Raw genomic sequence first — 23,415 nt, 5'->3', positions numbered from 1 at the left:
TTGACTTTCAAAAATATTTGAAAATTTAATTACAGAACTTGCTGCAAATTTATAGTTAAATCGATCTGTTTACTTTCTCTATTGTGTGAATATAAATTTGAAGATTTATAAAAACGAAACACTAGAATATTGACTGCAAGCAAACATATATTTAATTCGTAATCTTAAATCGAGCCGAATACTTGCTATATTGTGTGAATATAAATTAGAAGAATTATAAAAAGGAAACCCTAGAGGACTGACACCAAACAAACCTATTAAATTCGTAATCTTTTTATTTTCTTCACTGTTTAATAGATATCAATATAATTTATTAAATTTAAGATGATTAAATTTTCACAAAACATAAACATAGAATATTCAAAATGCCAAATGAAAGTTATAACATCCTGAACAATTAACACTTAATGGCATTCCGTACTTAAACATTAAACTAATGAATACAAATATAAACAATTCTACCCAACACAAAACTACATGAATTCCGAAGAGGGACGCAGATTCACTCGTCGGTTGCGCAGCGTGTAAGCCCGAGGGGTTTGCCCATTGGCCTGACCCGCTGACCCGGGATCCTGGTCCATGGACCGACGCTCCGAGGACGCCTCCAGCGACATGTCCTCCTCGCAGTCTTCCAGCTTGTCGGCGCCCACCGTCTCGTCGTTGCTGATGTTGCCCTCCTCGTAGGTGAACTGGAAGCGACGCACGCTTTTCTTGGCGCTGAACAGGACGCCACGACTCTGGCGTTTGCTGGTGCCGGGCGTTTTTAGGATGGAGGCACGCGGCTTGGTCGGCGGCGTCTTGGCAGCATTCTGCTCAGCGGCCGCCAGAATCGCGGATTTCAGAAGCGCATTTGGCGCAATGGATGGCCGTCCCTCGCCACTGGACATGCGGAGAACGGTGCGGGCAGGAGAGAAGGACCTGCGATTACGGACCACAATCACCCGAGGCGAACCCACACGCGTGGATGACGAAGGAGCACCATCTTCCATCATCGACGGATCCTCCACCTTTACCTTCTTCATATTGGCATGCGCTTTGCGGAGAAACTGCTTCAGATTGCTGGTGGGCTTGGCCTTTGACTTGATCTTCGTGGTGCGATCCGTCTTAGGTTTCGGCTTTGGCTGCTTGGGCTCTTCGGCCACTGCATCCGGATCGAGCCAGTCGTTGTCCTTCCAACGCTGCAGATTCGCGAAGCGCTTGTCCACATTCTCGCTCTGCAGGCGCAACATGTCCCACCAGCCCTCCAGATCCTCCGTCTGCACCGGTTTCGTGTCCTCACTGCCGTCGTTTGCCCTGCGATTCTTGCCTGTGGCGCCCGCCTCGCAGCGATCGATCAGGCCGCTAAACTGCATCATCTTCTTGGTGGTTAAGAGGCGCGTCTGGCCGATGGTCACGTTGATCATGTCAATGCCGCCCGTTTCCTGCAAACGAGCCTCGTTCTCCTTGCTGTGCGCCTCCCATTCGCTGCAGAGGCCATTGAGGCGCGCAATCTCGTTGCTCAGCTGCAGCCGGAAATAGAGAACAGATTCGACGGCACGGCGAACCTCCAGCGGCGACTCCTCGTCGGGCAGGTAGAAGCTGTTCCGCTTCTCCTTCTCGCAGCGCGAGTTCACCTTCCCGCGCGAGACGCTCACAAAGGGGCTGAGATAGTTGGGCATCCCATTGGACTCGCGGCGTGGCGGTGTCTTCTCCACTTCGGGCATTAGGGTAGCATCCCCTTCGAGTTCTTTTTCTTTAACTGGAAGGAAACATGAGATTGCGGCTGGCGGAGAAATACATGCGTACTCACTTGTCGACTGCTGGGGATCCAAGATCAGAGAGTCCTCCGCCGGCGAATTGGCCACGGAGTAACGCGAGAAGTCAAACTTTTTCTTGGCCACCGAAACTGGAACCTCAGCCTTATCCGCCGGCAGCAGTTGCCTCTTGACCGTACTATCTCCACTTTTGGCCGGTGCCACTGGGCTCGGCAAGTTGTCGTCGCCAAAGGCATCCAGAAGACTGCCGCTGGTATTGTTGGACCTGCACTGCGTGGATGTGGCCTGGTCGAGGAAGGGATTGTGGATCTCCTCCAGCGGCGTGAGGGGCGGTATATCCAGGAAGGCCGCTGCCTGCAGCAACTCGGCCTTGAGCTGCGGCAGCTTTCGGACGTTGTCCTGGAGCTTCGTATACTGGCTCTTCTGCTTGTTGGCCTTCATTCGCTGGGCATGACTTACAGCCTTGTTGGCCACTCCCTCCGAGTCCTTGAATTTTCCAACGGCCCCACCTCCGCCACGAATGGACAGCGGCTTTACCACGTTCGCCCGACCTGGTGCTCTACTTCCCGAGGGTTTCTCGAACGGCTGAGACTTCACATTGGCCAGTCTAGCCACCCTTGGCACTGCAGAGGCGGGAAATCTTCCCTGTGGCCGCGCGGTGTCCGCTTTCACTTTGTTGAGCGTTGCAGCCGAAGATTTGGGAACTGTAGTTGCCTTCTTGGTCTCAGTTGCTGGCAGCCTGGTCCTGAGATTCGTACCAGTGGTTAGGGGTCGCGCAGCTGCCTTTTGCCTGGCCAAAGCCACCGGATTGGTGGTAGTACGAGATACTGCTACACTTGGTTTTGCCGAAGGAGTTGCCTTCTGTCTCGCCAAAGCGGCAGTCATGGGTTTTGTTGCTTGTTTGGTTGCTGCAGGCGTTGCTTTGGCCGTTGGAGCAGCTTGAGTCATTGGCTTCGTTACCAAAGAAGTAACTGTGGGTGGCTTGATGGCTTCGGGGGCTTTTCCTTTGACCCTGCCAATGGAATTGGCAATCACGTAGAGCGAGGCACGTTTGGACGGCTGAAAAACGGCGGCAGCATCGCCTTTCTGCTTGGTGGGAGCCAGGTTGTCGGGAACCCGAAAGGTTTGGGATTTGGGAAAAGCCTTCGATTGATTGACGGGCGGAGCACTGATGGCCGCCCCACGACGCGTCTGCTCCCGCTGCTTGTGCTCCTTGTTCTTGGCGACCTTCCATTCCATGTAGCGCTTGAGGAACGCCGTCTGGCGGGGGGCTTTAGGATTGGATGGGCCCGGCGGATCCACGGACTCCTTCGGCTGCTCCTGGACCTCCACCTTGGGCACCACATTCTCCTGGGCCACAGGCTCTTGGAAAGTCTTCGCCTTGACCGGAGTGGGACTCACGCTGATTATGCGGTTCTGGTGAAAGCAATCCTCCCGCTTTTTGGCGCGCGCCGCCTGCAAACGTTCCCGGTTCTCCTGGCAGTGGTTGCGCGGGCTCAGCACCAGCGACTGCTCCTTGTACAGTTCCTTGTGACGCTGCATGGCGACGACTGCAAATTAAGTGTCCTGTTGGAATTTAATGGTAATGCTGAGTTTTCCGGCAAAGCGTCTCTTATTTTGTGTTTTCAAATTTGCTTCAGGCACGTTGTACCACTTGGCTAACACTGCTGTTGGGCTAATGGCTGCTGCTCGCAAGAACTGAACGCATCTCACGGCTTTTCCCTTCCAAATTTTCTTTACTTTTTCAATTTAAAAATTTTCGATTTCCGGAGGCGTCTTTTGAACAAACCTATCGATACACCTCTTCTTCTTCGAGTTCAGGAGCGTCGATAGTCCGAACCTATCGATACACCTCTTCTTCTTCGATTTCGGCTAAAAAAAATACTAGAAAAGAATAAAAATACTGGCTAGGCGTGAATTACAAATTTAGCTCTAGTAATATGTTAATAAAACCGCTCCCGCGCCTAATTAGTGTCGCCTAAGCTTGCAGCCGCCCCAGCCTTTATAATAGTGAGCCAAGCGGCCTGTTTGCAAATGCAATAAGCCCAAAATAGTTCGCCGAAACTTGCTTGTACATATATAAATACAAGCGCCGCGCGTGCGAGTGTGTGTGTTTATTGGGGTTACAAAAAATAAAACAAACAACAACGTCACCGCGGCGGCATTGCCAACAGCAAGCACCCACGCCCTAGATTATCGAATTATATTTATGGCCTGGGGCGGGCATTGAGGATCATTTGCAATATAGAAAATCGTAGAACACAGGCTATAGCTGGTTAACGCTTAATTGCTTTTGCGGTACCTGCTTTTCCCCGAATTTACAAATTGCAAGCTGCTGGCAACGCTGCCAGGCTCACACACGCACGCACGAGCAGGCGACGGGAGAGCGAGCGAGAGAGCGGCTCATTCTCTGTTGCTGCTCCGCCTGGGCATGTCGTCGTCGTCGGTGTATTTTTAATCGCTTTTTCTCGCTTCGCCCGAGAAATATATTATTATTAACCAGAAAGGCGCGCTGCCGAATATCCATGATTTATTGTTTATATAAGAATGTGCGCCAACTAATCACGGATTCGTTTCCATTTCCACAGCATTAGTGAGCAGTGAGTGAGAGAGAGAGAGCGGAACGCGAGGAGAGAATTCCAACCTGCCCGTGTATGCTGTGCAGTGCGAGTGCCTGTGTCTGTGTGTGTGTGGTGCATCAAGGCTGATAAAACTAAATCCAAAACTATAACTACACTAAATTTAAAATAAACTCCAAAGGCGTTTTGTAATTGCGCACAAATCAGCGGCAGCAGTAAAAAACACAAAATGGAAGCGATTGCCAAACACGATTTCTCTGCGACGGCCGACGACGAGCTGAGTTTTCGCAAAACTCAGATCCTAAAGGTGAGTACTTCCCCCAATCATAATATCTGGATTTATTCATAGACTGTAGACTGCTAGGGGGCGGGGCAGGACCTGCATGCATAATCCGCAGCGATGCAGTTGTCCAGGTCGTTGCCTTAACCCACATCCCTGGCTCCAGACGGATTTCGTTACTACATAAATCCCGACGAACGGGAGTGGTGGCACATACTCGTAAAAGCTGGCAAAAGCGGTTCAAAAGGTGCATCCGGAGAAGACAACACGAAAGGATTACGCTTAGTGACTCACCCTAACTCAAATACTCTCACAGAACCGGGAAAACCCATTTGACAGACATGCAGAAGTATTACCACTCTTTTCGTTATCCACAAGATAAGAAGCTATAAACCTATTTCAAAACCCATTAACCCATTACCCCTTGTTATCAACAAGTTCTAATACAATTTTAATACTCGATTTCCCTGTCATTTGCTTGCAGTGCAGAAGGGAGACATTTCCGCCTCTATAAAATATCAAAAATGTATATAGTATGGGAATTTATATAAATTTAAATTATATTTACATAAACCTTGGATTGCCGAAGCGAAGAATGCCCTACTTGTTGTTATATGCTCAATATTGTAAAAATATTTGATTACTTGTTTTTTTTTTTAATTAACAATTTATCAAAAATAAGATGAGTCAAAAAAATTCTATTGTTATTGGTATGGCATTAGTATATATTTGCTAATTCATTTTCACGATCTTTGAATTTTTTTTTTTAGTTTGCAGTAACGATATTATACTTAGTAGTTATAAAGCTTTCAGCACCAGATTATATCTTTTTTCACTGTAAAACTTAAACTATTTTTTTTAATTTACTAAAAATCAAAGGTTTTCTAGGTTTAAAGCCTACTTTTTTCCGGACCAAAAACCGGACCTAAGTGATATCATTTTCCTCTGCCATTTTAGCCTTTGCGGAGCTTTTGTGGGCACATCCGATCTGAGCCCGTTTGGTTTTATTTTCTTGGCAAAGAAAAGGCTGCTGCCAGGCTGCGATTCGATCTTTTTCGCAGTCGCCTTCCTTCCAGGTGTTTGTGTTGGCTGTCCTAGGCCAAACCCTTTGTTTTGGCTGGCGAATTTTCCGGTTTCTTGTTGCCAGGGCGCGCTGTAAGCTGATTTTCGTTGCCGTGTGTCTACCTTGTCGTAGGTTAGTCACAGCAGGAACCCAGGCCTGTGGCAGGTTTTTTCCCTTTTTGCATTTTTTCCATATGCTGTGCTGCTGCTGCTGCTGTTGCTTTTGCGGCTGCTGATTGATGGTGTCAATGACTCGCCGAAGAAGCTTCTTTATCGCTCCCCGAAGGTCAAGTGTGTGCGTTGCTCTCGTCCATTAGAGGGTCTTCTACGTCTACGAAGAGCTCTCAAGGAACTTCCTCCCCAGTCCGTCCGGGGCTTATCACTCGGTAAACAATCCCACTGATAGGGGCAGTTCGTTTAACCCAACTGCCTGGTCGGCTACCACAGGTCGGGGATAGAGGCATCCAGAGATATGTATGAGATAATCGCACCAATTCGAATTTCGAACGCATTTGTTTGCCCCTGCTGCTTAGTCACTCTCGATGGCCTTATCTGAAAAGATTCCCAATCCACCAAACACACAGACACAGCGATAGAGGACTTAAGTCGTGAATCATCGAGCATTTCATTCGGTTTCTTTTCACAAACTGGTTTTCAAACAGCGTATTTCATTTATTGGATATTTCGAGATACCTACATTTTCTGGGAACTATTCCTCGAATTCTAACGGCTTTGGTTTATCATAACGAAAACACGAACTGAGATTCCAAGTTCAACTTTCGCTTGTCGCTAAAACAACGAAAAGTGAACGTTCGTGTCGCTTTGACACTTTTCAGCGTAGAACCCGAAACTACAATAGAATTTTTCTCTAGTAATTACATAAACATACGAGAATAAACAATTGATAATAACAATCATGGCCACTACGTGCCAGCTTTCCGAGAGCGCCGCGAAATATTTATGCATTATCCAACAGCCAGGCACATTCCCTGCACTGAAAAAAAAACTATTAAGCCTTGAAACAGTGCACTATAGTAAGTTCTAATTTCTTTTGAGTTGGGGAATGATATTATAAAAAGTAATAAATACATTTTAAATTTTTCTAGAAAGCATCATCATGAGTTCACAATTTCCCCCTCCAAATTTTCAATGTGTAGGGCCGCGAGAAAACTTTCTGTAATAGACGACGAATCCGTGGAAATGAATTTCTCGGCGGACTGTTTTCAATGAATGAAACAAGCTAAAAATAAATAAACATACGATGAACAATGTCTGGGTGACAGATGCGGGTGGGATCGGCTATAGGAGGTGGTAAGAACTATGGAGCTATGCCAATTAGTCGGGGCAGATCCAGCTGAGCGGGCAAATCCCACTGCCACTGCCAACAGTGAGAACAATAATTGAGTTTTACATAAGCTGGAATCGACTTTGACACCCCCAATCCCCCACGAATCCCTCTCACCATTTGACGTGCGAAAATTTAACCAAAAACTTGGGATTGACACGACTTTGGGATATCTTTTACTTGGGAATTTTCATATAATATTATTTCTAAAGTTGTATTATGTACTGTTTATAAAAAAAAGAATTTTGTTTTTCTTTTAATTAGTAGAAAATCGATGAATGTCGTTAATTTATTAGACGAGATAAGTTAGACTTTGCAGTTCTTATTAGTAACCACTTTTTAATAGTCAACCCCTTGAATTTCCCCGCCCAATTATAAATATGACAATGTCGATGAAACATTAATGAGAAAATTACGCGATGACGCAGAACTTCTATAAACTTCGGGAACCCAACAACCCCTTAAATACACAGTATCACCAGGGGGTTTAGTGACTCATTTGAATGTCATTCCATTATTCCGACTTGACGAACGAACGTTATTGGAAAACAACAACAAACCTGCCAAATAACTCAATTACTCAAGGAAAAATCCGTTGGCGAAAAATGAAAGAAATACATAGAGATAGCAATGTATTTACCTAAGGCCTATTTTACCTATCGGGAAGGTGTAGGGTGTTACTCTTGCTTAATCCTGACCTTTGCGTGCTTGTGGGAAGAGTTCCTTGGATAAAAAAAGCAAACTTAAGCTCAGGTGTGTGGAGGTCGATGCTAACACACACATTCATTCATGAAAAAACCCGCAGAGCACCTTCAAATATGGGAAATCCCAGTGGCTGAGCAAACAGCGAGACCTTTGCAGATAGGCAAACTTTAATTTTGTCTGTCAATCGACAGAAATCATAAAAGTCGGCGATTACGTAGACTACTTGTTGTGTCATTGGCATGCGAAATGGGCAAACAAAAAAGCAGCTAGGAAAAAGTCCATTAGATACACAAAAGTGAAATTCGCCCACTCGACGAGAGCCCCGTTTCACTTAACATTCTTATCACATGTCGGCCATAATGCTTGTTTATTTTTAGCGGTCCGCAAGAAACAGATATGAGAATAGGGGAGATAGTAGATATGTTTCCCAGCGCGTAAGCCTATCTTCATTGCCTGCCGTTGATTGCGCACTGACACAGTTTTGGGACTCTCAATCAACAAACAATTGAAAATTGTTTATCGAAATCTCTGGGGAATCGGGCCAGTCTCCAATAAACAAAGCGGAAGAATGTTTCGATTGATCCCCATTGTCTGGGGCGATTAAAGGGGTGTGGCCTTTAAAATGCAAGCGGCAGAAGCAGGTTCTTACATTGTATTTTGGGGTCGGATTTCTCATTTTGTATCTGGTGTTTAATTGACAGAAGAAGGCAATTAAAATCTGTAACTCAGTCTTTATTAGGGTGTATTATTTATACACTTAAGAAGGGAAATTTTAATTTTTAAAATGAATTTTAAAGGCTTTAAATCTTATAGGATTTGGTATAAAAGGTACCTATTTAAAGTCTATGGAAACTTTTTATCTTAATTTCAATTAAATAGATCTTAAATAGATCCCAGCATTATTTTAGAACTTAAAAATTATTGTTGGACAGAAAAAATCTTATAAAATATGTCTATTCACATAATCAAGGGTTAACTAAACTAACATTCAAAGACTTGCAGGGAAATAAACGTTTTACTGTAACAGTGGAAAATAATATTATTTTATTTATTGATCAGATTGTATACATAGTCATAATAAATCCCTATTCTACAGATATTAAATATGGAAGATGATTCAAATTGGTATCGCGCCGAGCTGGATGGAAAGGAAGGCCTCATACCTAGTAATTACATAGAAATGAAGAATCACGAGTAAGTTCAAGTCGAAATCCCTAAATCAAATCTCAATTAATCTTAATTTCCTCTGCAGTTGGTATTACGGACGTATCACACGCGCTGATGCCGAAAAGTTACTCTCAAATAAGCACGAAGGCGCCTTTTTGATACGCATCAGCGAATCCAGTCCCGGCGATTTCTCCTTATCAGTCAAGTAAGTTTCCTCACGAGATAACCTTTATAGAATTAAAGTCTTTAATTATTTTTTCGCACAGATGCCCCGATGGTGTTCAGCATTTCAAGGTTCTGCGCGATGCCCAAAGCAAATTCTTTCTCTGGGTGGTCAAGTTCAACTCCCTCAACGAACTGGTCGAATATCATCGGACGGCGAGCGTTTCCCGGTCGCAGGATGTCAAATTGCGTGATATGATACCTGAAGAGGTGGGTGTGCCGTGCCCGTCCATTCCGCTGACGATTCAGCGGAAAAGACATGGGGATTCATTTTAAAAATACAAATTTCGCGTAACACATTGAGGTCATGCTTTTGCGTGCCGCCGCCCACCCATTCGAACTATAAACAAACAGTGATGCCAAGAATATTAGATTGGATTCATGATCTCCCACCGATTTCTTATTGCAGATGCTTGTGCAGGCGCTGTACGATTTTGTGCCACAGGAATCCGGGGAATTGGACTTCAGACGCGGCGATGTCATCACCGTCACAGATCGCTCCGACGAGAACTGGTGGAACGGCGAGATCGGCAATAGGAAAGGAATCTTCCCAGCAACTTATGTGACGCCATATCATTCATAATAAGATAACTTCTAAGGAGGGACGCCGCACACACGCCGCTTCCCCTTCACCTTCCCCGCGGAAAACACAACACACACACTACAAACACCCCCCATAACGATTAGGCAGCATCATCAGCAATTGCAAATAACAGCAAGAAGGAACTAAACACAAATTTTAAATATTTATATACAAGAAGCGTGGACATAGATTCTGTAGACAACAACGTATACAACACAAGATTAAGCCTATAAGCCGAATGCATTTTTTACGTTTTGACGTTTTTTGATAAAACAATACATTACGAATTACGATACCATTACGAGGTCGTTTCATAGCAACTGAGTGACACTTTAAACTAGATATGTAAATTTATTTGTGTATATATAGCTGCGGCCGAATAAAAAGCATTTGATCCGAGTTTTCCTTTGGCATCCTGCTACAGAGAGGGCGAAACTCACTGCTAATACCTTGACCGCAACTATAGGCATATGCAAGTATGTCTGCATACCGAATGGCACTATTATTATTATTGTAAACCAACGGATTTTTGATATAAATATATAATTTAAGTTCGATAAAGAGAATATTTGTCCTGTGCTTCGAAATCGAAATCGAAACGAGTGTTGAGAATTGCCCCAAATGTGCTCTTTAGTTTATTTGATGTTTGACGGAGTGCGTTTCAGAGCGAGTAAACACTTATATTATTATGATTATATGATAACGAATTACCAACCAACCTAATGCTTAACACGTTTTATAGAACACAAAACAAATTCACTATGAAAACAAAACTTTTGCCTAAATGTCTCAAAGCTGAAGACAATTAAAACAAAATTTATATTATATTATCGTAAATGCCTACCAAGTAAATTAAATTAAATTAATTCTTTGCATCGCTGGTTACTATATGCATACATGCACGCATCTATAATTAATATGTATCTCCATATTGCAAAACTAACGATATTAGGCCTCGGCTGCACATGCACTTTTTGCGGCGACTGTAACTTGATAATGTGACATTTTGTCCCCTCACTTTAGAATTTGAAATTGTCAATAATTTAGCTATGTCGCTCACTGTCTGTTCTTGTTTTATTCTTATTGTTGCAAAGAACAACACTGACCAACACCAGCTCGATTATGTACGCAAAAATAAATCATGAAAATGGAAGAAATCATTTGTGACATGTGTAAAAAGTTTCAAACTGCTGCTATATCATATTGTGCTATAAATTATTACTACTACTATTATTGTAATTGGTTGAGTGTGCTGTGTATAACCTTTTTTGTCATCAGCAAGGCGAAATAGTTGCACGTTCCAACGTTTTTCAACTACATAACTATATGCATAAACAAATGTAATGAGAGTTGCCAATATAAAGTAATTTAAACAACAACAAAACGCTAAAACGAAACATTTTAAGCCTATTTTTTTATCTCTATATATACATATATATATATATATCGAAGCAAATACATTATACATTTTCCTAATATCCACCAAACTAAGAAACACGACGACGATGCCTCATGGAAACAACACATCAAAATAACTTTTGATAGGCCATAGTTTACATAAGCCGCAATTTATATTGGCCAGCAGCTGGACGCACGACAGTTTTGTACTTTTTGAGCATATTTGCAGGCGTTGGCGAACATTTCTCGGCCCAGAACCAGTAGTAGCCGCATATTTAAACTTAAATTCTAATCGTAACAATAAAGCAGGCAAATGACAAGGTTTAGATATTAACTAACAAGCGAATACACAAATGAAACATTGCATACGGTATGTTAAGTTGAGGACGTAGTTTAAGCAACAAACTGATTTATCTAATAAACTATGATATATAAATTTGAATTCGGTTTGGCGGTTTGAAGCGGGGGTTTGGAATGCGAGTTGAGTGGCTATCGATAGGTTAGAAGGGTGGCGCAAGATTATTACTATGGAATTTTTAACAGCAATGGGAATATCGCTGTTAAACTAACAGTTCATGGGTTCTAGTCTTGACTAAAAAGCTGAATAGGATTTGCATTAATATGGTGAGAACTCCACTTATATAGATCTACTAACAAGCAGTTTTGTTTATTGGCAATCAATAGTAAATAAATCAATTTACAGTCTTGAAGGATTTTAAGATGAATTAACAGACACTTGACAGCTGTTAAATATGTTTATCAAAGTTCTCTACCCACATGTCCGTTTGTATTACGGTATATTTTTGGTATTTCAGTTCTTATTTTAAATTAATTAATTTTTGCCCCCAGCCACAGTCAGGTTAAAACATCAAAGTTTCTCATAGTAAAACAAAAAACAAAGGCTTTCTTATAAAATTGAAAATAAAAACACATTTTCCGCCGTTTCTTTAAAATAACATCGACAAAAACATCGATTGTCGCCAAAAAAGCGATGTTTCATCGATGCGGCGATGTTTTCATCGATGTTTCTCCACCACTAGCTCATATGGAAATAAGAAAAAAAAACGGCACGGCACGGTCGTCCAATTAAGTTAATTTTGTTAAGTAAACATACAAGTGCGGAGTCGCCGCGCGCATCCACGTAACCGTACAGCCGCCCACGCCACGGTTCTCAACCGCTAGTCAAAGCGCGATCCGTAGTTTCGCCAGCATTGCGGTCCACGTGTGGAAATAGCCAGGAAAAGCGAGCACACACACACAAACACACAGGAGCACTGCGAGGAACACGTATACAAATGCGCGCGAGGGAAAAGCGCTAGGTCAGAGGAAAGTGAAAAGTGAAAAGCGAAAAGCGCGTCAGGGATTCGCCATCGGAATTCGCACGACGTAACTCGAAGGAAAATGCCGCTGCTCGCCTACCGGGAGAAGCACATCTTGAGTGCCCAGCAGCTGAGGAAGCTGAGCGAGCACAAGTACTCCTGCTTCAGCGCCAGCCTCCTCGATCCGCTGCTGCAGCCCTGGTGGAACTGGCTGGTGGCCCAGACGCCCCTTTGGCTGGCCCCCAATCTCATCACCATCGTGGGCCTGATCCTCAATGTGGTCACCACCCTGATATTAATCTGGTAAGCCCTTTTGCCGGTGACCCCTTGGCCTCGAATTGCTGCCTGGCGAGGAAAATTCCACCTCAATTGCCGGGGATTAGGAATCCGCTTCAGCTGCCTGCTTCCATCTCTCAACTGTCACTCGTCACTTTCCGTTTGCCGGATTTGTTTGCCCGGGTTTGCCAGCTTTTTAAAGGGAAATTTTCACTTTTTCTTCAAGTATTATGCATTTAGGAGGTGAAGTAGGGGAAATTTAAAGATTTTCAAATTCTTTCATTATTTTATTTGATTTAACTTAAACGTGCCATAATTTTTGTTTTGTTTTTAAGGATTTTTAAGATATATACAGCTCAGAGGAAAGTTTGTTTGGCCTTTTTATTCATAAAAATATGAATACTTTATTAAAGAAAAAAAAAAAAAATTTTATAAAGTGCTTTTCTAATAGTTCCTAAAAGAAATTTTAAATTTTTACTTAGATTCTCTTTTGGTTTTTAGTTATTGAAAAACAACAATGAACATTTTAAAGAAAGATAATAAATACAACGACTACAACTCGTTAGTTAATATCTCTAAGAAAAAGCCTTTAGAACTAAACGCAAAAACGTTGATAGCACTGCCCAAAACAAGAAAATCAGGCGACCGCCCGTTTTCGTTTCATAATGCGTAGCGATAGCGTATCATTCCATAACTACGCCAACTAACTAAACCAAAGGGTGGGGAGGCGTGGAACTGGCGGATACGCCGGACCCCCTCTCCAGAACCTGGACACAAACTACAAACTATGCCCGCGATAAGATAGCGAGGGCGTCTCGCCACTTTACTTTGCCCATTACACACGAACTGCGCGAAATATAAGTAATCGCAATCATCGTCGCTTGTCGTCGGCTTGTGACGCATTTCTTTAGTCCCCGAGGGCGTTGCAAAAAGTGGCAATTCTAAACGATAAGTAAATAAACAAAGACGGGTGGGCTAATCGTGGCTGTATCTAAAAAACTGATGAAATACTGCATCGAAAATCAACGGATACCAGAAACGTGGCGTTATAAGAACTATCGAAAAAGCCCCAGCTTGCTTCCGAAGCAAAGTTCACATGAGTTAACCCAGGGGGCAAATTTTGCATTTTCCAATTGTTTGCCTTTCAATTGGGATACCTTTGATTGAATTAAAATGACAATTTGCATTTCTAATTGATTTTTATGGGTCTTCCCACCAAAGTCCGACATTTAATCATGTTCCGCTTCTCTTAACAAGCAAAACAAGAGTTGTAGCAATTACAAAAACTATTTTTAGAGAGAGACTTTCTCTCAGGTTGTGGAGAAAACCTTGATTTTCTAAAGATATGGCCCAGAAAGCCGCGTACTTCTATATTTCTTGATCTTTTTCACTAAGTAGGTATGCGATAAAGAGGTGAAAAATAGTAAAACACTGAGAGCTTGCTGTTTTTAACACCTATTTGTGAGGTAAAGTCGCGCGAAGGGGACAAAAGTCATGTGAAATTAATTTTTAAAAATATAGCTATAAATGTATGCATTTTACCAGCCTTTTAGTCAAACCCACATGCGACTACTTTCCCCCAATTATGGCTGATTGCTTCAGAGCGTTGGCATGTCAATCAAAGCGGCCGAAAAGTCATTTACTTGTGTCCCCCTGCAGATGAATCACCTTCAATGCTGCTCACGTGTCGGTTTCTGTTATTTATAGACCAAATACATGCTATAGGATCTATATGTTCATTCACAAAACCTAGCCAAGAGACCGGACCGGTTTTATTTGCACTGTAGCCATTATTATTCTACTTTTGTTTTCACTTTGTATTTGTTTTAATAATTCTGGTTGCTAAAAAACAAACTGTTGCCAGCCCGCTTGCGGATTTAGCCGAGTGCTGAACTTGTCTAGGTCAGTGGGACTCGATAAAGTAGTGTCAATCTTAGCATGATGATTCAGCTGGAATCAGGTGTTCCACTCGTTCCGCTGGTAGTTCTAGTGTGCCAAAATTCCGAGCCGGAACCGCGCAGTCAGCTGATTTCGGCGACATGACGGAGGAGATAGCAGTCCGCTTATCGGGCATTTTCAAGTGGCAGCAGCAAAGTAGTGATTTTATACTTAACCTGAGTGATAATTAAGAAACCCAGCTTGGGAACTTTGCTCATCAGGCGATCTTATGCTCACTGACGTCAGTCTGTTTTCTTGGGGAAGGGGAATGGAGCGGCTAATTGACTTGGCAACGGTTTGAAATTCTACGCATAGCAGTTGTCATTTGCCCGAATACAACCTTAATTCACTTAACATTTGTAATATTAATTAAATATTTAAAAGGTTTTACTATTGGATCTGGGTTTACATTTAAATCTACAGTTTGCTGACCTTTTTTTATTTTTTTTCTATTGCTTAAGCTTTTTTCTTACTCATTACAAAACGAGTTGCTTGACACTGCAATGAATCAGATTACTCAACTTATAATCAATAAATTCATGGTCGTTCGCTTAAATTGTGCAAAAGATTTATAGTATTACAAAATATGAAGAATATAATGGGAAAATAGCTTCAAAGGTCACAAGTCCGCTAATTCCTCTTAATGAAACAGTAACTGTTTGCTTTTGACCCCTTTCTTATTATTGGCAACTTATTAATTCTTTAATTTCCTATATCCCCGTTCAGTTATAGCCCAAATGGCGTTGAGGCTCCGCCACGTTGGACCTGTGTGCTCTGCGCCCTGGGCCTGTTCATCTACCAGAGTCTGGATTCCATCGACGGGAAGCAGGCGCGTCGCACGAACACCTCCTCGCCGCTGGGCGAGCTCTTCGACCATGGCTGTGACTCCATATCCACGGTGTTCGTGGCCCTGTCGGCCTGCATCTCCTGCCAACTGGGACACTATCCCAACTGGCTGTTCTTCCAGGTAAGTGGATTACTCAGATTATTCAGGGCGAAATAAATTCCGGACTTCTCTTTCAGTGCTTCTGTGCTATAGCTCTCTTCTACTGCGCCCACTGGCAGACCTATGTGTCCGGAACGATGCGCTTCGGCCGAATTGATGTGACGGAGGCGCAGTTCTCCATCATAGCCATTCACCTGGTGTCGGCTGTGCTGGGTCCTGAGATCTGGCTGACCAAGGTATGAGAGGTTCTGAGGGCACCCTAACTGAAGACCCTCGAATAACACCGGTTTTTCGATTTATAGCATTATTTCCGGAAGTTCTTTGCATTCCCCCTTATATTTTATTTAGATATTTAAGCGTATTTCTAAGAGTTTTATTTCGTTACGTTTACCATAGAGTTTAGAGCTCGAGTTTTTCTTAGGCTGCTTCGGATTGAGCTCGTCTCAGATGCCTTAAGTTCTGTTCAGTTTGATTAGCGTGCGAGTTGAGTTTTGAGTTCAGCTACCCAACCGTTAAGTTCCCAATTTATTTTCAGCATGAATGCAAAACCACGAAAGCTGTCAGGGTTTTTGAAGTCAGGATAGGTTCTGTATAGTTTCTAATTAAAATGTAACCACGACCAGTAATTGTTATGTCTAATACCTTCTACTTCTATGTACTTAATGCGTACTGCGCGCGCTCTCTAAACAAACCTGCCGAAATCCAATGCCTGTCGCGATCAAAACACTTAACCAATCGACACCACACCCACATATAACACTCAGATCGGCATTGGCAGTATAGAGCTTTGGTATGGGCCGGCAATGACAACCATTGTGTGCGGTCTGCTTTCCCTAACTTATGTATTTTCCGTCATTAAAGCCGGTGGTGTTGGCAAAAATGGCTCGACAGTTGCTGTAAGTCCTTAACACACACACAAAACACACACACGAACACAAAACACTACTACCACTACAACAAAAACACACAAAACAAAAAATATTTTGGCTCCTCAATAAGAAAAAGATTGATATAAATTAAAACAGAGATTTTCAGTTTTCACCTAGCTTTCTATTTGCTGACTAGCTCAGCTGAGTTTCGAGGAAGGTGCGTGGCGTGAGGATAACCCTTAACCCCTCTATCCCACTCTTTAACCCCCAATTGCTTGCCTATTTAATCTGTGCCGTTGTTGATTCTTGTTCATGTGTCTTTGGTTTAAACGGCGCAGCTGCTGCAAAAATAATAATCTCTGCTTTGTTGCTATTGAAAAACCACTCAAACATGACATTTTCGGAAGCAAAAAGAGAGCATGCCTAAAAATAAACACACATACCTACTACACACAATAACTATTTGAGGCTGCCGAATGCAAAATTTAAGTTAATTCTTAGTTATCCTTAAAATTGATCTATGTATTTGCCCTGTCCAATTGTCCAGTTGACATTTTTGGTCCTTCTATTTAATCTTTATGTCTTCAATGTCTTCCGGTTTTGGAATTACCTATTTAACCCAAAATTAATCTTAAAATCTACGCTATTTCTTATGTATTCCCCTTAAGTATAGATTGTAAGCGAGGGTTGCGGGGTATTCACAGTTTGTGAGCGACTGTTAACACTCCACAATCACTTTAACCGATCCAAACATTTTACCAACAAATCTTCCCCATCCCCTGAATGTAGTCGAAAAATCTAAATTTTATTGTTTTCTTGCAATCTTTCATCTTTACTAGATACCAATCGTGGGCCTTTCATGGAATTATACAATATTAATATTTATCACATTCGGTTATACCTTGAATATAATCAATTTCCTAAAAATGTTTACTCAAGGCGGCAGTGGCAAAAACGGCTCCTCAGTTGCTGTAAGCATTGCACCCTCCTCTCGCAATAACGAGGCGAAAAACTATTATAAAACCAGTAAAAAAAACAAAAGAAACAAACTAAACAGACTAACTTGAAAGCGGTTCATTAATTAATCCGTTGCCCCAGCCATAACATCTTTATCTAATCCTTGGTTCTGCTTTTTGGGTTCTCTACTAATATCTAATATCCGTTTTGCATTTTCCTTTGACTTTGGGCTTGGAAATGGCTTGCAGTTTCGGCTCGTTCGGTGGAGGGCTCTGGAATTTGGTTTGGGCTCTAGCACTATAATTTCCGACTCCCCATATCGACTAATACGACATATTACTGAATGCCATTTTAAGCATGCTGCTGCTTGGGTTTAATTACTTTTTAAGTGGTATTACTATATATTTATTTACTAATCGAATGACATTGTTTGTTATTTGTTATTTTAAGTTTTTAGCCTAAGTATAAATTGAATCAACCTTGGTGACTTTGGAACTTGTAGCAAATTAATATTTAAGTTTTTAAGTCACTCTTCAGTTACCGAAAGACTTCTGGAAAAAGCACATGTGTTCCGTAATTACAAATGAAATTTTAATGCGCGCCGTTCTTTTCTCCCGCACGCAATCAATCAATATCGTTTGACAAAACCAAAACCAAAACGAACCCGAAACCCCAATTCCCCCCTAAACCTTGAAATTGGCAGCTACCGTACTTCGACTGCGAAACCCGATTTCTGCCAATTTATGTGGCCTGCGGCGTAGATTTGATCCTAGCACTACGCTACTCGAAGTGCATTTTGACCGAGGGTTGCGGCAAGAACGGATCATCGGTTGCTGTAAGAATACTACGTTTAACTTGATCTCGCAGAACTCCCACCGAGATAGTCTCGTCCTCGTTCTCGTCCTGGTGTGCAGTGCGTTTGGAAGAACATTTGTACATATCTCGTGTGGTACCCGTATCCGTATCCCATGTCTTATGTGGTTTAAACGCACTGTAAATCGGCTTCGGTTACCTACCACCTACTTACATACCCCTGAGTAATGCTATCTTAATCGATACAAGTGCACGTCCAATGTTCGTCGATACCTAGTATAATTATTTGTTTAGCTAGTAGTTCTTATTTTGGTGACAGTTTGGCATGGCATGTCGTTTGTTTTTGGTTGGCATTGTGCTTTCGTTTGGTAAATTGGCTTCGTATAAAACTACAACTGACATATGTGCATTTTAAAACCCACCAATCCAACACCCACCCACCCACACACCCGCCCAATAGCGCTAGATCATGTAAATAAAACATGTAATAAAAACAAATCCGTAAGCGCAATTTCCCCTCGAGCGTTGCGTTTTTTTTATTCAATTTCTGGAGGGGAAATTGCTGAACCCTAAACACCAAAAGCCAAAAGAATTTTTGTTCACTTTTGTTTGTGCACTCTCGAATTGTTGTGACCCTTGCAAAATGTGCCGTAATTCACATTTAACTAACAAGTCGTTTAAAGTCCAATAAACACAACGCCGCCAGCGGTGACACTTTGCAAGCGTGCAACAAGTTCCCCAAGATCCCCACTAATTGAATGCTTTCCGTACTCCTGCAGGGCACCAGTGTGCTATCGCCCAGCATCCCGCTCACGTTGGTGGTGCTACCCGCCCTAATGATCGCCCAGAAGTCGCCGCAGAATATCTTCACCGAACACGCCTCGGTGTACATCATGGCCTTCGGCATGGTGGCCGCCAAGGTCACCAACAAGTTGGTGGTAAGTATAGGGGTTAAGTTTGTTTGGATCACCATGCATCTGGCATTCCATGAATCCGTCAACACTTAATGTTTTCCTAGTGATATTATAAAAAAAATTAATTATTTATTGATTGATAAATCTTTAGTATATATAAAAATTTAATTAAATCATCTTAAAACCTAAAAGGAAGCTAAAACCAGATCACTTAGGACCGATTTCTCGTCCGTTTGTCAAGATTAAAGTAGGGTTAAAACCTTGAAATCGTATGGGAAATCAGAGATTTAACCCCACTTTAAATTTACCAGACGGACGAGAAAACGGCCCTTAATATGCTTAATATAAGAAACGCTATCAGATACTCATTACTCTGTTAAACTATTTAAAAAAAATTTTCAAGGCATATTACAAAAAAAAAATATAAAAAAATGTATTATTCGTGTTCGTGTGATAGGTGTTAATAATATAATTAAAATAATTAAAATAATCCTAGTCCAAAATGACCAAAATATAAATCAGTTGTGCAAGCATTTAAATAACCTTTAGGATCGTATTAAAAACTCAAAATATTTGATTTTATTTAATCGTCTAATACTCCGCAGATTGCCCACATGACCAAATCGGAGATGGAGTACCTGGACTGGTCGCTGCTCGGCCCCGCGCTGCTGTTCCTCAACCAGTACTTCAACTGCATCGTGCCGGAGATCTGGCTGCTGTGGTTCACGCTCATCTGGGGCACCCAGGATCTGCTGCGCTACTGCGCCCAAGTTTGCCTGGAGATCTGTCAGCACCTGCGCATCGATCTCTTCCGGATACCGTACACGCCCAAGGGCGCCGCTCCGCATCCGGCTACCGCCTCGGTGAGCAGTCAGAGCAACATTGGCGGCAGCGCGGACAAGAACGGCGGCACCGCGCATCGAAAGTCGAAGAGCAAACCGCACTAGGTTTCGGTTACCGCTACATTAATTAGTTCTCTTTTACAAATTAACGTCGTTAGATCGGAGGGATACTCGTAGGAGCAGGCGGAGCGCAAGTAATACAAACCCGTTAACACAACCCAACAAAATTCACCGTCAATGTGTAAGCTAAAACAGGAGAAACACAACCAAACGAAATGAAACGAAACAAAACAAAACTAAACAAATGAGATAGAAATGTTAGTAAAGTGGCGAAGCAAAATGTTGCTCCTACATTTTAGGATATTATAGTTTACAACACGATGTTGTAGCTAAGAAGGCGAGGTGGCTAGGGCTGCTGGGAGAAAGAACTGTTGCAGTCTCCGATATCAATTATATGGCTAAATATATAAATATAAATATATTTTGTATGATTGTGTAAGTTGTAATAAATCTAGATTGCAGTATTTTTACTGTGCTAAATCACACTTGTGCAAATGCCAAAAAGAAAGCAGAATAGGCCTAAAGATACAATAGCTCGATGAAAGCTCAATTTACGTTTAAGTCCTCTGATGCACCCATTGGCGATCGATCCATCCCACGAAAGACAAGTTTTCAGTTGAGTTTTCAGCCAGTATATCTATTCATGTTACTCGTTTAAGTGCTTAGTTCTCTACTCATCGAGGTCGTTCGACGGGCCGCGACATTCTAAATGGTGACTCATTTCAAAAAGCGCACTACCTATCCTGACTAGGCCCATAATTTTAGTGCGTTTCGCGTGACTACATCTTATGCATCCTAATCCTAGCTAAAAACCTATATTATTTGTAGCTCGCACGGCGCTAGCCGGCAACTTTATAGTTAAACTATTATGGATTATGTTTTATGTTGTACAACAAAATGGAGACGAAACAAACAGCAAGAACTAGAAATAAAACGAATTGCTAAAAATAAAAACAAAGCTATTTATTTATTTGTGTAACGGATTACTTGGAAAATACTTAAGGTTAAGGCTAAAAACAAAAGTAACACAACGCTAAGCCAGGTATTCATCTGGTGGTATTTGTAATAATGTTTTGAAGGGATTACAAAGGAAATACTTAATGTTAATGCTAAGATATTGGACTAGTTGTGACCCCGGTCGCAGATCAAAGCCATCAGAGCCATGTCGCGCACCTCCAGCGTGACGCGATTGCGGTGCTTGGTCAGCATGTAGGAGTCGGCCAGACGCTGCGTCACGTACATCTCGCTGGACACCTGCAGGGCGTTGAAGGCGCCCTCGGTGATCTTCAACGGTGCTCCGTCGCTGTACTTCATGATACATTCGCGAACCAAGCGCGAGAACGGCAGCTTGGGTATAAGCGTGCCGGGATGTTTCTGCAGATGTTGGATCTCGCGATCCATTCGCCGGGCTCTGCTCATGGGATTGGCCATCTTGCGTGGCCGCCTACGATCCTGAGGAGCAGCTGGTCCTGAGCCAGATGCTTGGCTGGCAGTTGGACGCCTCTCCTGCTGGCTGGTCATCCGTCGCGGCGATCTGGTTGCTGGCAGACGATTCTCCTGATCCTCCTCTTCGCTGGAGGCTGTTCTATCCGCTGCCTCCAATGCCCGTCCACTTCTGGCGTCCTTGCGTAGCGTCGAGCAGCGGCGATTGGAGGCGTCCTGCAGAGTCAGCCGGCTGGTGGTGAACTCCAAGCCGTAGTCGGTGCCGTCCTCGGGTTCCGGCGATCGGAAGGCCGTGTCGTCGTCGCTCTCCGCGTCCGTGTCACCCAGCGTCGGCTTGGGCACGTCCACCTTGCGGCTTGCGCCACTTTTTCTCGGCATTTTTCGAATCCAGCAATTTATAGAACCAGCATCAATCGTTTTTATTTAAAGCGAAAAATCCCGCTTTTTTGTGCAGTGCGGCCGTATATACAAAAAACAGAAATACCAAAAATCAAAAATGTACGTTAAGTGTGCGTCGATGAGTTAGCCATGAAAGTGGAACGGTGGAATTTGCGGCACTGGGGCTATTTTTATACTAGATTCTTGCAAAAGTATGTAACAGGTAGAAGGAAGCGTTTCCGACCCTATAAACTATATATATTCTTGATCAGGATCACTAGCCGAGTCGATCTAGCCATGTCCGTCTGTCCGTCTGTCTGTCTGTATGAACGCTGAGATCTCGGAAACTATAAACTACAGGATTGACATTTTGCATGCAGATTCTAGGAGTTCCTACGCAGCGCAAGTTTGTTTCAAAAGGGTGCCACGCCCCCTCTAACGCCCACAATCGCTTATATACGATTTTAAAAATTTCAATATTTCGGAAAAGTAAAAATGCAGTTTTATTGTGTTTATCAATACCTATCGAAATGTAGAAGAAATTTTTTAAACCGGACCATTCGTTAAAAAGTTACGGCGGATCAAAGTTTTTATCTCCACCTCCTTCGCACTTCCTTTAGCTGAGTAACGGGTATCTGATAGTCGGGGCACCCGACTATAGCGTTCTCTCTTGTTGTTTTTAGACTTCCTCGATATTTGGCGGCCGGATCGCAAAATGTTTGATGCAAAATGTTTTAGAATAAAAACATCTATCGATATATATAGGTTGCGGCCAAATCCAACGTCTACCAGTGTTTTCAAAATGTATTTGAAAAATCGGGTTTTTCGTGAAAATTAAACCCACAGTTTTTGAGAAAATTAATGTGGTCAAATTATAAAATTTGCCGTTCCCCGCTGACCACGCCAACAAGACCCCTCGCAGCCATGACAGCTATGATAACTTTAGTTATTTAATACAGCTCTCACAGAGGTTTTGCCAACTTGCACGGTATCTCGGTTTGAGCTATTTTGTTAATTAATTTTGGGAAAGTAAAACCCACTGTTTTCAAGACAAGAATTTACTCTTTTCAATTATGGCATTTCTCACGCGGTCACACTGTCCAGACGTAACACGTTTATTAAAAAAAGTTATTATATGGATGTAGGCATAGCATAATACGAATGACCATTTTAAAATTAGAGCATTTACAATTGGATCACTTTACAGTTGGAGCATTTACAATTGGAGCATTTGCAATTGGAGCATTTTGCTCACATTACTTGCTCATTTTGTTACATGCTTATTTTACTTGCTCATTTTGTTACATGCTCATTTTACTTGCTTATTTTGTTACATGCTCATTTTACTTGCCATTTTGTTACATGCTCATTTTACTTACTCATTTTGTTCCATGCTCATTTTACTTGCTCATTTTGTTACATGCTCATATTACTTGCTCATTTTACTTGCTCATACTGGAGCATTTTGCGATTGGAGCATTTTGTGAGTGGAGCATTTTGCCAATGGAGCATTTTGAGACTGGAGCATTTTGCGACTGGAGCATTTTGAGACTGGAGCATTTTGA

General features: G+C 42.5%; 4 protein-coding genes across 8 annotated transcripts; 2 read left to right on the top strand and 2 right to left on the bottom strand.

Annotated features, from left to right (window-relative positions):
• Positions 1 to 257: 257 nt before the first annotated feature.
• mars lies at positions 258 to 3,556 on the bottom strand. The gene is made up of 2 exons (XM_017145520.3): positions 1,790 to 3,556; positions 258 to 1,738 (listed from the first exon to the last, which is right to left on the bottom strand). Exons 1-2 carry the CDS (start codon positions 3,294 to 3,296, stop codon positions 474 to 476), a joined length of 2,772 nt encoding a protein of 923 aa, XP_017001009.3. The 5' UTR covers positions 3,297 to 3,556; the 3' UTR covers positions 258 to 473.
• Positions 3,557 to 3,620: 64 nt separating this feature from the next.
• On the top strand, positions 3,621 to 11,537 carry drk (growth factor receptor-bound protein 2 drk). Of its 2 annotated transcripts, none has more exons than XM_017145530.3 (6): positions 3,621 to 3,764; positions 4,343 to 4,640; positions 8,822 to 8,919; positions 8,978 to 9,097; positions 9,159 to 9,324; positions 9,524 to 11,537. In XM_017145530.3, the coding sequence occupies exons 2-6, from the start codon at positions 4,563 to 4,565 to the stop codon at positions 9,695 to 9,697; spliced, it is 636 nt and encodes a 211-aa protein (XP_017001019.1). In that variant the 5' UTR covers positions 3,621 to 3,764; positions 4,343 to 4,562; the 3' UTR covers positions 9,698 to 11,537. The 2 variants fall into 2 exon arrangements, with proteins under 2 accessions (XP_017001019.1, XP_017001020.1); XM_017145531.3 differs by having other exon boundaries at positions 3,643 to 3,689.
• A 587-nt stretch (positions 11,538 to 12,124) lies between these two features.
• On the top strand, positions 12,125 to 20,512 carry bbc (choline/ethanolaminephosphotransferase 1 bbc). 4 transcript variants are annotated; one of them, XM_017145628.3, is made up of 6 exons: positions 12,125 to 12,717; positions 15,355 to 15,595; positions 15,652 to 15,810; positions 17,283 to 17,414; positions 18,993 to 19,151; positions 19,733 to 20,512. In XM_017145628.3, the coding sequence occupies exons 1-6, from the start codon at positions 12,497 to 12,499 to the stop codon at positions 20,072 to 20,074; spliced, it is 1,254 nt and encodes a 417-aa protein (XP_017001117.1). In that variant the 5' UTR covers positions 12,125 to 12,496; the 3' UTR covers positions 20,075 to 20,512. The 4 variants fall into 4 exon arrangements, with proteins under 4 accessions (XP_017001117.1, XP_017001118.1, XP_017001116.1 ...); XM_017145629.3 differs by lacking the exon at positions 17,283 to 17,414 and adding an exon at positions 18,104 to 18,235 and having other exon boundaries at positions 12,126 to 12,717; XM_017145627.3 differs by lacking the exon at positions 17,283 to 17,414 and adding an exon at positions 16,339 to 16,470 and having other exon boundaries at positions 12,126 to 12,717.
• Positions 20,513 to 20,975: 463 nt separating this feature from the next.
• Positions 20,976 to 22,037, bottom strand: cid (centromere identifier). The gene has a single exon (XM_017145631.3). It carries the CDS (start codon positions 21,848 to 21,850, stop codon positions 21,152 to 21,154), a length of 699 nt encoding a protein of 232 aa, XP_017001120.2. The 5' UTR covers positions 21,851 to 22,037; the 3' UTR covers positions 20,976 to 21,151.
• Positions 22,038 to 23,415: the final 1,378 nt, after the last annotated feature.

Source organism: Drosophila takahashii, chromosome 2R (assembly GCF_030179915.1).
Source record: "Drosophila takahashii strain IR98-3 E-12201 chromosome 2R, DtakHiC1v2, whole genome shotgun sequence".
In the NCBI taxonomy this organism is placed as follows: Eukaryota; Metazoa; Arthropoda; class Insecta; order Diptera; family Drosophilidae; genus Drosophila; species Drosophila takahashii.
The sequence above is the reverse complement of the archived record's forward strand: the minus strand, read 5'-3'. Positions and strand labels throughout refer to the sequence as shown.